This window comes from Cicer arietinum, chromosome 1 (assembly GCF_000331145.2).
Source record: "Cicer arietinum cultivar CDC Frontier isolate Library 1 chromosome 1, Cicar.CDCFrontier_v2.0, whole genome shotgun sequence".
Lineage (NCBI taxonomy): Eukaryota > Viridiplantae > Streptophyta > Magnoliopsida > Fabales > Fabaceae > Cicer > Cicer arietinum.
Genome location: NC_021160.2, coordinates 17,010,214 through 17,024,467, shown reverse-complemented (window position 1 = coordinate 17,024,467; position 14,254 = coordinate 17,010,214). Strand labels below are relative to the sequence as shown.

Below are 14,254 nucleotides of genomic sequence, written 5' to 3'. Positions count from 1 at the left end.
GGGAGACACGTGCATGGCCCTAAATGCACGGGCTTTTGAGAATACACCTAATGAAAAGGTTGTATGTGGATTTGATGTCAGAGATAGAGTTCAAGACTACGAGTCACTCTTGTTGAATCTGAATCTTACTCGCTATGCAAGGGTTCAAGTCGAAAGATACATTTGTTTATGCACAATCTTATAGAAGCGTTTGACGCTATTCAAAAACCTATTTTTTAAATTCAAGTGGGGGATTGTTGGAAATGATGATGCATTTAATGAAAAGTTCATTGGAAATAATGATGGCATTTATGAAAACTAGTGTTGTTGTGAATTGAAAAAATTGAGAAGTCTCACATTGGAGGGATACCACACACTAGTAGGGTATATAAGGTGGAGGTAATGAACTTGGGATGGGCCCCAAGGGGCACCCCAATTTTGTGAAGGAGGGAGAACGCAAGCAATATTGACAACCACACACGCGCGCGCGCGCGCCGCTGCCGTCCGGCCGGCCCGGTTCGTTTCGGCTTTGGCTTCAGCTTTGTGGTGTATTATTATTTTTTCTTGAAAATTAATTAATCATTTTTTAATTAACTGATTGCTTGCGTTCTATCTCTAATTGAAACGTTAATTACGTAACTGCCCTCCACCTAGTCATATCTGATCCAGTCTTCCTCCCTGAATTCGTGCGTCTGTTTTGCCTGGTCAAAACCCTAATCTTTGGTCTCACGTTTCCTTGTTGTCCGGTCAAAAGTCAGAGTCAATTTCCTGAGTTTGGGGCGCACGTTTTGGGGTCTTGGAGCGCACGTTTCTGAGAGCACTACTTGGAGCACACGCTCTGGTGATCCATGGATTTCTCAAATCCAGTTGCGAATTTCCTCTATTTAGGGTTCTCCCCAGTTAGAAAATAACACCAAAAGCTCTCCGTCTCTGAGGTTTTTATCTCTTCTCCCCTTTCTTACTACTTCATCTCTTTCTTCTCTTTCGAGTGGTCATTGTGTCATATTACCAGTGTCAGTCGTAAGACTGCCATATTGAGGGTGTAATTCTAGAACGGTTTTCTACAGTGCAGTAGAACTCCGATACAAAGTATCTGTGATGTTTTATCCTGAGGACTTGGTGGTTGATAGTCTGCCTTGCACAATTTTGGGCAGTGCCTCGAAACGTCTTAAAGAGAGCGACCTAGTCCGCGACTCAACCCAGTAATATTTTCGGTGACATAAATTGTTTTCAAAGGTTTTCGAATTTCAAAAACAACATAAACATTTTGCAAAACTATTGAATTTGAAATGCTAACAACTCAAAAGATAGATGCAGTAGTTTTATAACCATTAGGCCATCTTATTGTAAAAGGTTTAACGGACTGCAAATTAGTAAAATGTTCAAGAGATTAATATAATAGTGGCACCGGTGTCAATAATAAAAAAAGTAATAGAATTGATTGAAGGAGTTAAAGAAAGAACAAAAATTTGTGGAAGCTTGATTTTGAACAACATCTGTATTGGAAGACGATGAAATATTATTTTGAAACAATTGAATAATTTACTGATATTGGTTGAAGAGATGTGTTGGGACGTTTTCCATCCACATGTTAATGGAAAATATAAGAGTTAAACTAGCAACAAAGACAAGGGATACACATTCCATGATTTTTCTAGGAAGGGTCATTTCATCAAACACAATAGGTGCAATATTTTCCCAGATTTTTCTAGGAATACGTTTCAGTTGGGTCATTTCATTTGGTTTATATGAATAATTGGCATTCAATTGGTGTTCTTGGCTAAGTACAACAGAAAAAGTTTTGTCAAGGGAGGATACGAGTTCAATCAACATAATCTAAGATCTAACATGAGAGGACTAGTGTCTTTGTTTGATTTTATTTCATTCTAATGTGGCTTCCGATCCGCCATAGTCCCCCACAGCTAATCTAGAGCACAACTACTCACTCCTCTTCTCCCTTGTCTCCCCTTTTCATCTTCTAATATTTGTAACCTTTTTTAAAATAAGTGTAGTAGATATTAGAATGTTGTGTTAGATGTGTGGAAAGATTAAACGATATAGAATTAAAAATGATACAATTAGGTATCTAATTAGCTTGGGTATTATATCTTTGATGCAGACTAACAATTTTTATTATATTTCAAGCAAAGTTAAAGAGAAAAGTGATGTGGTGTGGTGGTGATTTCGATGGGTGCATACTAGCTTAGTATTATTGTTGGAAAAAGTGGTAGAATGTTGTTCTATTTTTATTCTTTAATCTAAATTGGTAAAATTGAGCTCCACATAACAGTAAATTTCTCCCTCACATGGTAATTCAGAGTCAAATCATATAACATAGCAACTCATTCCTTCAAATGGTACAGAGAACCAGGAATGAAATAAAAACAATGGATGGTAAATTCAAAGGTAAAATATTACATCTAAAGACGCAAGAGCACCCAGAGGTGCCTTTAAGTCACAGCATCATCTACCACTAAAATAAATTCATAAACAACAGAACCTTAATTCCAACAGGAATGCAGGGGCACCGAATCGATGAAATTTTATTGGGAATTAAGGAAAAGAACAATAACCTTGATTGGAAAGAGCAAGTTACGACAATTACCTGGGCCATCTTTATCTGAAGTTCATCAGTCCCACTAGCGACCTGCTTAATGGCACTCCTTTTGGGATTCCTTGAGCCATCAGCAAGAGGCTCCATACGAGATGGCTGCTCACCTCCCTCACCTACAACAAATAGTAGTTCGCATTTATGTTCAAATATGACTAAATTGTGACTCAATATTCTTAAATAAGTTTGACAAACCTGTCTTGGATTTCCCTCCAATTTTGTTCATTGCCATTGCTAATGTTGTGTGAGCCTCCAATGATATTGACCCATAACTGATGGCACCAGTACAAAATCCTTTAAATTTCAGAAGCCCTCTCAAATTGCAAGCCTTATTCAATTCATGAATGGTCTTGGAGTACTGTTTATATGCATCTACACTGTTAGTTCTGGTAGCTTCTTCAAGCTTCGCAATAACAAGTGGATCATTCAGATGAACTTCGCCTCCATTGTTGGAATTATCGTGGAGTGGTAGTGTCCTAACATTGTAGTGAAATAAATTCAATGGATGGTAAAAATTTGCTAAAGCTTAACATAATTATTCTTACCTTCAAGCATGAAAGCAAAGTAAAGCAATCCATTCTCACTAAAACACTATATCTGGAACCAAAGCAAATGTTTAGAAAACAAAACACAAAATTTAAGTAGAAATTCAGAAGAAAATTAAGAAATTACCTGAATTTGTGCTGAGGATTGGCCAAATATAGTTTAGGATTCCTGTAATTTGAAAGAGAAATTAAGAAATGAGAAACAATCGAAGCTGATTAAGGTTCATGCTACTACATATCTTTTGATGCTATCACTACCACTATCAAAAGAAGAAGAACCACCTAACAGCAAAATGACGTTTACTAAGACGTTGAAGGTTGCGAAGGTGGATACTTCCTCTTCCCTGCAGTTTTGCACTAGGGTCTATGGGAATTTTAGTTGGTCTACAACTACTTCTCATTCTTGTTTCTTTTAATAGATCTAGAATGTATTTTTGTTGTGAAACCGCAACTCCTTTCTATGATTGAGCAACCTCTGTACCAAGAAAGTATCTCAAGCATCCCAAGTCTTTGATTTCAAAGTCTGTAGCTAGTTCCTTTTATACTCTTTCCATTTCAATGATATCATCTCTAGTAAGGACAATATCATCAAAATAGGCAATTAGGACAACGATTTTCTCACCAGATGATAATTTAATCAATAAGGTGTGACCAGTTTGTCCTTGAGTGTATCCTCTTTTTTTATAGATTGAAAAAACCTTTCAAACCATTCCCCCGAAGATTGATTTAAACCATATAATGACTTCTTCAACTTGCACACTTGTGAACCGAATTGTTCTTCAAAGCCTGAAAGATCATCCATGTATACTTCTTCTTCTAAATCACATTTGACAAAGACATTTTTAACATCCAATTGATGTAATTGCCAATCTAGAATAGCTACAAGAGATAAAAGTATTCTGATAGTGTTCGATTTTGGAACAAAAGCAAATGTCTTTTAGTAGTCTATTTCGTATGTCTAAGTGATATCCTTAGCCACCAAATAGGGATGAGAATAGGCTAGGCCGTCCGTCACGGGCCTATGGTCTGACCTGACCTATTTAATAAAAAGGCTATGCTCAGGCTATTTTTAAAGCCTATTTATTTAAATAGGTCAAGCTCAGGCTTATACAAAAGCCTATTAGGCCTGACAGGTCGGCCTATATATATTTTATTATTTATTAATGTTATTTTTTATTATTATATTAATAATATTATTTCCTATTTTAAATTTTATCAATTAGGCAACCACTCAGTAGTTATTCCATATTCGGTAGCCGTTCCATATTTAGTAGTCGTTCTATATTCGGTAGCAATTCAATTAGTCAACCACTCTGTAGTCGTTCCATATTTGTTTGAGATGTAATAATAGGTGCATTTGTTTTAGAAAAAAAAAAAATATTTGAAACCAAAAATTATGTTTTAGGGTTTAAAGGTTGTTTGTTTCAGATTTTTTTTAAATTATTTTGTTAGAAAAATTATTTTTTGTTTAATATATACGTTCATTGATATTGATATGTGGAGAACATCATGTAGTATGAGTAGAACATTTAAATGTTTTAATATGAATAAGGCTTTTAAATAGACTTCCAGGCCAGGCCATGCTTTTAAAAAGGTCAGACCGAAAAAAAAGCCTATGATAGGTCATAGGTCAGGCTTAGGCCTAAAAAATTAATCGTAGGTCAGGCTCAGACCTTTCAAAACTTAGTCTGGTCTGCCTATTTCTCTAGAGTTCTTGAAAGAATTCATCTTGAACTTATTAAGGCTGTTAATCCTTGTGGCGTTCATTTTGGCTTATCAATTCCTAGATTGTGGCGCCATTTTGTTCTGTGTTTCGTGGCTGAATAATAATATTGAGTTTCCTTTACATCAAACCCTAATACTCCAATTCTTTGAATTTTCGTGATCAGTAACCTGCCTTCATATCTCGAGTTCTATATATTGGTTTTCGGTGATTCAAAAGCCTAACTTGTGTTTCAGAACGTCATCGTTCACCTCGTTTTGGAATCGGCCGAATCGGAGTTTCGCAGCGCCGTTTATCGCGTTATCTAGCTATACGCGATTTTCACTCAAATTTGTAAGTTTTCGACCTAGAACGATCCTTAAAGTGAACTATGACTAACAAGATCATATCATGTGGTACCAGAGCTTGTCTCTAGGTTTGGAATGGAATTGAGAAAAATTTTGTTTATGCATTTTTTTTTGTGAAACCTTAATTGCTAGTTGTGTTGCTTTTGTTTGAGTTGTAGTTCTTTGTTAACTAGTGTGTTGCTGCTACTTAAAAAAAATTATACAAAAAAAATTTGTTGTTAAAAGTATTGCACATTATCTGTTTGACAACATTCCTAAGTATGTTGTATGATCAATATATTCGCGATTTTGTATTGGATCCAGAGTATGTGAAATATTTATATGAAAATGGATATGTAAAACAAGCTAGAAAAGTAGAGAAGCTTGCCTTGAGAGAGATAGATAAAATCAAAGAAAAGGAAGAAGAAGAGGAGAAGCATTTGAAAGACAAAGGGCAAGAAATTGACATCAACTATTTGTCTAATTGTGATAATTCTCTATTACAAGTGCTTGAAGAAATGTCTCCAAAGGAGAAATTTCATCCATATATTGACATTGAAAGCAAAGTGAAAGATTATGGTAAAATTGAAAGTCTCTTCAAACAAGAGAGTGAGGTGAACGAAACAATATTAGTGTTTGAAAGTTATTATTCAAAGGTTCCTCAAAAGGATGCTTCCAAGGAGATTATTGAGTCACCATTTTTTTGTGATGAAGAGAATGTCCATGTAACTCAACTTGCTTTGAAGCCTTTGCAAATACAAAGTAGCATATTATTTGCCAAAAATTTCAATCCCAAGAAAGTCAATTTGGTCATAAATATCAAATTCAAAAGGTATAACTTTATCCCCGTCTTTAGAATTTCTTACCATTACTATAAATGTGATAAGATGTTAATTGTTAAAGATGGAAATGCATTTCACCAACTTATCACATTTGGTGACTTTTCTAATTTCCCATTTGACCCCGGTGGATATGATGAGCTTGTGGTTTGTTTGGATTATTTATTCATGTACGATATAATGGAGCTTAAATTCGTGGTCGAATTTCTTCAAGAAAGAGGGAATGATAAGGATCTCAGGAGCATGAAGATGATTCATATTTTAATAAATTAGGATAAACTTTATATATTTTAATTTGGTTTGTATTAATTCTTAGTTTGCTTTGATTTGGAATTGTAATGGTTTTATTATTGATTTAGTTTTTGTTATGTGTAAGTGAAGATACTTTACTTACTTACATTAAGTTTATTTTAGAAAAAAAAATAAGATGTAAGACTAATATGGGCCTAGAGAATGGTGTCACTTATGACCCATTTAGGTTTAGAGATAGACTTAGTATAAATAAGCATTTGTAACCTCATGGAGGGGCAGATTTTGATTATTATTTTTGTGAGGCTTTGCTCTCTAGAGTTCTTGAAAGAATTCATCTTGAACTTATCAAGGCTGTTAATCCTTGTGGCGTTCTTTTTGGCTTATCAATCTCAAGATTGTGGCGCCATTTTGTTCTTTATTTCATTGCTGAATTATAATATTGAGTTTCCTTTACATCAAATCCTAATACTCCAATTCTTTCAATTTTCGTAATCAGTAACCAGCGTTCATATCTCGAGTTCTATATATTGTTTTTCGGTGATTCAAAAGCCTAACTTGCGTTTCAGAACGTCATCTTTCACCTCGATTTGGAATCGGCCGAATCGGAGTTTCGCAGCGCCGTTTATCACGTTCTCCAGCCAAACGCGATTTTCAATCAAATTTGTAAGTTTCCGACCTAGAACGATCTTTAAAGTGAACTATGACTATTAGGATCATATCACTTATTCTTGTCCAACTAGGGTTTTTAACCAATCTTGTGCATCCAATAGGTGTGTTTGTGTCATTGGATGAACATTTAGGGCATTTTCGTCTTCCCTTGGCTTATTCTTGCCCAATTAGGGTTTTTAACCAATCTTGTGCAACCAATAGGTGTGTTTGTGTCATTAGATGAACGTTTAGGTCATTTTCGTCCTTCCTTGGCTCATTCTTGTCCAATTAGGGTTTGTAACTGATAAGGATCTCAAGAGCATGAAGATGATTCATATTTTAATAAATTAGGATAAACTTTATATATTTTAATTTGGTTTGTATTAATTCTTAGTTTGCTTTGATTTGGAATTGTAATGGTTTTATTATTGATTTAGTTTTTGTTATGTGTAAGTGAAGATACTTTACTTACTTACATTAAGTTTATTTTCGAAAAAAAAATAAGATGTAAGACTAATATGGGCCTAGAGAATGGTGTCACTTATGACCCATTTAGGTTTAGAGATAGACTTAGTATAAATAAGCATTTGTAACCTCATGGAGGGGCAGATTTTGATTATTATTTTTGTGAGGCTTTGCTCTCTAGAGTTCTTGAAAGAATTCATCTTGAACTTATCAAGGCTGTTAATCCTTGTGGCGTTCTTTTTGGCTTATCAATCTCAAGATTGTGGCGCCATTTTGTTCTTTATTTCATTGCTGAATTATAATATTGAGTTTCCTTTACATCAAATCCTAATACTCCAATTCTTTCAATTTTCGTAATCAGTAACCAGCGTTCATATCTCGAGTTCTATATATTGTTTTTCAGTGATTCAAAAGCCTAACTTGTGTTTCAGAACGTCATCGTTCACCTCGTTTTGGAATCGGCCGAATCGGAGTTTCGCAGCGCCGTTTATCGCGTTATCTAGCTATACGCGATTTTCACTCAAATTTGTAAGTTTTCGACCTAGAACGATCCTTAAAGTGAACTATGACTAACAAGATCATATCACCCAATGACAAGAGCAAGGTCAAAGAAGGCGAAAGAGGTTCTGAATAACTTGATAACCACTTTATTTGAAGCAAGTACAACTCATGAAGAATTAAAGCCCAAGATAGTCAATTGCTTAACCCAAATTGAAGAAGTTAAGGAATGAAGGCAGAATCTATGTGTTATCAAATTTTAATATTAGTTTTAATTAAAGTAATAGACTAAATTCATAAGAATTTGGGTGTAACTGAAAAAATGTCAGTTGGGCCAAATTTAGAGAACTTTTTAGGAGTTGCCATTATAAAAGGCAAACCCTTATTTTTCTTAAGGAGATTTTTTATTATTATTTTTGTGAGGCTTTGCTCTTTAGAGTTTTTGAAAGAATTCATCTTGAACTTATCAAGGCTGTTAATCCTTGTGGCATTCTTTTTGGCTTATCAATCCCTAGATTGTGGCGTCATTTTGTTCTTTGTTTCGTTGCTGAATAATAATATTGAGTTCCCTTTATTTCAAATCCTAATACTCCAATTCTTCCAATTTTCGTGATCTGTAACCTGCGTTCATATCTCGAGTTCTATATACTGGTTTTCGGTGATTCAAAAGCCTAACTTGTGTTTCAGAACGTCGTCTTTCACCTCGTTTTGGAATCGGCCGAATCGGAGTTTCGTAGCACTGTTTATCGCATTCACCAGCCATATGCGATTTTCACTCAAATTTATAAGTTTCCGGCCTAGAACGATCTTTAAAGTGAACTATGACTATTAGGATCATATCAGTTAGGGCCCAAATATCGATGTAAATAACAAAAAATAGTTTTGATGGCTTAAATGGTTGTTTTGGAAAATTGGATCAATGATGTTGTGCACATTCACATTCTTTATAGTTAAAACAAAAAGGCTTAATATATGGTTATCCATGTAAGTTAGGGTTAGTTTTCGTCCTTGTAAACTATTTTGTTTCAAATCTAACCTTCAAAGTTCAATTTTCTTTTTAAATCGTTCATATTATCAGTGACTATTTAACAAAGTTGACACGGAAAATGAAGAACGGACGAAAATAAATAAATAAATGCGAATTTACAAGGAGGAAAATCAAAATGAAAGCATATATGTTTGGTTCTCAAGAGTTCGGTCTTTTTTAAATTTTTGTCCCTGTAAGTTCGTTTTTTTTTTCATCCCTTATGTTTTTGATAAAAAAGTAACAATTCTTAAGTCAATTATATGAGCCTAGAACCATGAAAAAGACACTCCTTTTTCTCATTAAAGATGGATTTATCCTCTGATCGAAGAAGTGCATGAGATCCTCTAATAGTGTCACCTTATAAGATATGTATTTCTAAACCAAGATACACTAAATTAATTATGAAGATATATATGAACATATCTTAAATTCTAATTTTCCTTATATGTTGATTCAAGATCTTTAATGGTAGTACGTAAACGGATACAATCCCTAGTATTTAAGTAGAAACCAATCAAATGAAAAAAAATAGATAGAAAATGCAAAACGGCAATGTTATAAGAAGACTTCTATAAAAGCCTAAAACACATCTAAATAAAAGAATGAAAAATCCTTTCAGTAGAGAGTTATTAGAATGAATGTAAATCAATCAAAATGTTTCATACTATTGAATTGATATATGATCTGAAATGTAATATCCTCTGAATGAGATTTAGAATCTTAGAAACAGGCTTTGTGTCAATTCTGACACAAACTGGTACTAATGTAAATTAGCTTAGTAGTAGCAACAACTATTTCATCCATAAGAGGTACCTCAAATGGTGTAAAAATACTTATGAGCTTTAACTACAACTTGTTAGAAATTTGAAAAGGGTGCTAATAGAAACAACATGGACAAGCAAAAGAAAAATATTCAAAGTCTTAAGAGGTATAATACATAATACTTATATGTTATTCTTTAAAATAGTAGATTAAATCATCGAATGTGCTAAAGAAAAATCCCTCCATTAAGGGAGGATTAGATATAGCAATAGTTTGTTGTTAACTAGTATAAAAATCTTTATGTCTCTTCTCTTTCTCTACTCTATTGTTTTCATCTAAATTCTTTATGATTCAATTTTATTTTTAATAAAACTTTTTTATAATCATAAGTTGAATGATTTGATAAAGAACATATTTTTTTGGTTAAGAAACTCAAATAATTTTTAGACATGGAAAAGCACAATTCAAACTCCCATGTCTTGTGTTTTCCAGCACCTTCAATTGGTATTAGAGTTCGGTCTTTAATTAAGCACTTTGTCATGTAAGAGTAAATAATCTTTATTGTTGGAAATACTAGTGAAATGATCTGAATTAGTGTATGATTTTTGTTTAATCCTATTTTCAACTTCTTTTGAATTTCATGTTTTTAACATTTCTTTCAAAACATGGATTAATACAAACTTACAATTGAAGACTGAAATTGCTATATGACAATATATAAAACGCATTAGCAGAACATTTACTTCTCAACTGACAATTCGATCTATTTAACAAAGTCATCTCTTTAAAAAGTTTTTCTAATAATCTTTTGTATAGTTTCTCATTAAAAAATTGAGTATATGTGTTAAAGGGTTGTTTATCTGAATAATCACTCTTCAATGACATTGTGAGTAGTAAAATAGAATCTATAAGTTGAGATAAATGAATTCTCAAAGAGAATAACAAATGAAAAAGGATTTTTATTGTGTCCATCGAACTAGGTAAAAATCTTAAAGTCATATTTGAATGAGAGATATCATCTTAGATTAAGATTGTCTAAGGAAATATTTGATCATGTGATTAATTTTCAATTACAGATGAAAAATCTTTTTTTTTTCTTTTCAAAGATCTGCTTAAACATATTCTGATTTTTTTTTTAATTTCATTATGTTAAATCTCTTATAAAACTTCTATTTGTGTCTTTGAAACTCTTACATGACAAACTGTTCAAAAGTGTTTTGCTTCAATAAAGTAGAGTAAGTTAATTAGTGAAAAAGTCAATATGTTAATACTGAAATTTATCTGATAATAGGAAAAAGTATTAGTTAATATAACATAATTGTTAGTGCAAAATAATGAAAACATTATAATACATTTCAACAATATGAAACTAACCAAACAGGGAGAAGGTTATTAAAACTTCAATAATCTATGATGTATGTTCCAATAAGCAGATGATCCATTTGAAGAAATGATTAATAATGCAATCTTTCACTCAACAAGACAAATTCTGAAGGTTGAATGGTGACAAGTTGAAGTTCCTTTTAAACAAAAAAGGTCGGATGATAATCATCTTCTAGGAAGAAACAACATGCATATAATGTTGGAGTAAGCTGGAAGTTCATTCTTTTAATGGGTCAAATTTATCTTCGAAGAAGCCTGAACTGTACCTAAAGGACCAACAATCTCTTATGGAAGATCATCATCTGATTCATCCACTAGAGAATTCTATATCACATGGGTTTAAATATCTCATCATCTGATCAAACTCATGGATATATGAAAACCTCAAAAGAGCTGCTTATGCAATCCTCTAACTGCAAGGTCTAAAGTTATTCCTCTATCTTCTCAAGGATAAGATCTTTGCCTTCGGTGTATAGTGTACTTGAATCATCATCTCATACTCATATCTACAAAATCTAAGAACAAAAGCAAGGGACTTTTTCATGTTGTCTTGCCTTTGTTTTTATAGTCGATGCTCTTTTTCGTATTTGATCTTAGATTTCTTTTGTTAAAATCAAAGTTTTGATTTCTACCTTCCCCTGACCTATTTAAACTCCTCTTCTCTCTAGTGTTTTTCAAAAACCACTCCCCTCTCTCACTCCAAATCCTTTTACATCAAAAAGTTTTAAAACTGAAACTCTTTAGTAAAAACCAGTTCAATCTCTCGTCCTTTATTGAGTCTTCATGTTCATAAATCATCATCTTCTTACGTTGTACTCTAAGAAAGACTTTAAGATCTTCTTAAAATCTGAACTACTCAACTTCAATGTTGAAAAATTCAAAAATCTTAAATTCGTTACATCTATGAACTACGACCAACAAGATGGATTGGATTATACAAGGAGATTCACAATATACATTCAAAGGTTAACTCTATGCAAAGCTTGGATGTCAATATCTTTTTTTCTTCCTAAAAACCGTAAGTACAAGGAGATAGTGCGAAAAGAGCATTGAAAGACTTGTGCCTCATTAAGTTTGAATATTTGTAATGGATGAATATCCTGAAGGTTATGACAAAGAAAGGTTGGAGCACCCACAATCTTATCAAAGATTTATATCTTTGAAAGATTATATCTCCAATTCAATGTTCAGAGAATGCCCCGTCAGACAAGTCAAACACAATTAGAGAAAAAGAGAAGCTAAAGCATCTCCATTTCCCGACAAGTTACAAGGTAGGCTCCTAAATAAGAAAACTTATTCATCACTCTATCAAATGGAAGTTCAAAAAAGGATGACACTTAGTGTAGAGAGTATCAATAAAGAGATCTAATTTATTTATGTATTAGGATTTTGTGATTTAAACCTAATATGTAGTTTAAATTAATGAACCTGGTTTAGAAAGCCTTAGAAAAGCGTTATGATTTTTTTTTTACAGAATTCATTTTTAGCCCTTTAGTAATAAGTATTGCAGTTATAATATAATGTGTTTGTTACAAGTGTAATATGAATTATGAATTGAATACATGATTAGTAATTATATATATCCACCTATTTTATTCATCCATTTTTTTTAAATACAAGAACAAAATCTTTCATTTTGTTAAAAAATAACACAAGTTCATACAAAATACAACAAAAAATTTTAAGATCATTCATTAACAAATTAGAAGTATTTGATAATGGTTTTAAATTCCTAATTGAAGTACTAGATATTAGGTAGCTATAACCAATCCAAAACAGTTAAGAAAGCTCTTAAACTATAGTACTTAATTGGTTAAATTTCTCTAAGTGAAGTTCTTAGAGAATTTGAAACAGAAAGGAAACTTTTCTCATACACAACAAATGCACAAAGTGACTTTGACAGGATGCAGAATCCTGCTTTACGAGTTTCAACATTATCTCTGCCTATTCTTACTCCCAAAAATCTTTTTTCATCATCTTTTAAACTCAGAAATCATACTCACATTACAACCTCATGCTAAAAATAACAAACAAAGAAAACACACAATTTACATCATAGAATCACTAACACTAATCAAATAACATACACATAAAACCTATACTATACATCATAAAATCATCATTTTTCAATCAACAACCCCAACATCATAAAAGTATCAAAGAAGATATGCAATAAGGATGTTCCAATTTTGACATGCAAGGAGGAAAAATGTAATCTAACTACTTAAATATTATCTTTAGCCAAATTAACAATCCTAAACACATCCTATAGAGGTTTTAGAGTTGGGGATTGATTGTGTTACCTTGAATCCCTAAGAAGGAATTTTGATGAATCCCTAATTTTAGTCTTAGTCAACTTTTCTTCTAGTTTCCTTTGGTCAATACTCCCTCGTGTGTTATTTCTTTGGAATCCTTTACTTCTTCTACCTTTTTTTTTTTTTCTTTTTTTCTCTGATTTTTTATTTCTCTCTCAATCACTCTCTTTTCTTTCTCTCTCCCCTATTTCTCATTCTGATATTTAATTGTGGAATGTAAGAAAAGGAAGGAAGTAGAGGATTGAATGTGGGTTAATTGGTGGAAAAAAAGATGACGGTGGTTTTGTGAAGGTTTGAGAGAGAGTAGATGCAACTTTTAATTGATGGAAAAAGTTTGATTTTCTATTCTATTGTTAGTGAGTGTGAGGTTAACTAAAGTGAGGAATTATAACTTTACCTTCCTTGTTTTCCAAAATTTTAAATCTTACCCTCAACTCAACTTCTCCATCTATTAAAATGCTCTATTTAAATATTATCATACTAATATGAATTTCTCATGCCTTCCCTTTCTCTCAATTAGTTTTAGAAATCACAACTATGAAATTCCAATTGTACAATTTTTAATAAAAAAAAATATACGTTTATTTTAGAAAATATAATTATAGTAAAAATAAAATAAATTTGGAACATGCATTAATTTTAAAAGATAATTATAATAAATTTAGCTTTGAAATTTGGGGTTGTTACAATATTACAATATGGTTAAAGATCACGAGCAATTATATATTTTGCTAGAATATGTCTTGTTCTATCTCATTTAATGTGTTATTGTCTCAACTGATCAGTGCATGCAATATTATTTTCATAAAAAATTGTTGTGGTCGTACTTATGAAACATAAACCATAAGTCTCATGCATATGATGAGTCATAGGCCTCATCC

General features: G+C 32.4%; 1 protein-coding gene across 4 annotated transcripts in view; it reads right to left on the bottom strand.

The window, feature by feature from the left end:
- The window catches only part of LOC101495707 (glutamate synthase [NADH], amyloplastic-like), a 19,487-nt gene extending 5,720 nt beyond the window's left edge, over nucleotides 1-13,767 (bottom strand). Inside the window, exons 1-6 of one of the 4 annotated variants that reach the window (XM_073370595.1) lie at nucleotides 13,362-13,766; nucleotides 3,263-3,304; nucleotides 3,136-3,187; nucleotides 2,786-2,948; nucleotides 2,585-2,706; nucleotides 7-1,971 (exon numbers count right to left, since the gene is read on the bottom strand). In XM_073370595.1, the coding sequence (XP_073226696.1) occupies nucleotides 1,951-1,971; nucleotides 2,585-2,706; nucleotides 2,786-2,948; nucleotides 3,136-3,168 (339 nt within the window). In that variant the 5' untranslated portion in view covers nucleotides 3,169-3,187; nucleotides 3,263-3,304; nucleotides 13,362-13,766 and the 3' untranslated portion in view covers nucleotides 7-1,950. Of the gene's footprint in view, nucleotides 1-6; nucleotides 1,972-2,263; nucleotides 2,707-2,785; nucleotides 3,067-3,135; nucleotides 3,188-3,262; nucleotides 3,305-13,361 lie in introns of those variants that run through there. The other 3 variants (XM_073370594.1, XM_073370593.1, XR_189344.4) reach the window with 3 other exon arrangements.
- Nucleotides 13,768-14,254: the final 487 nt, after the last annotated feature.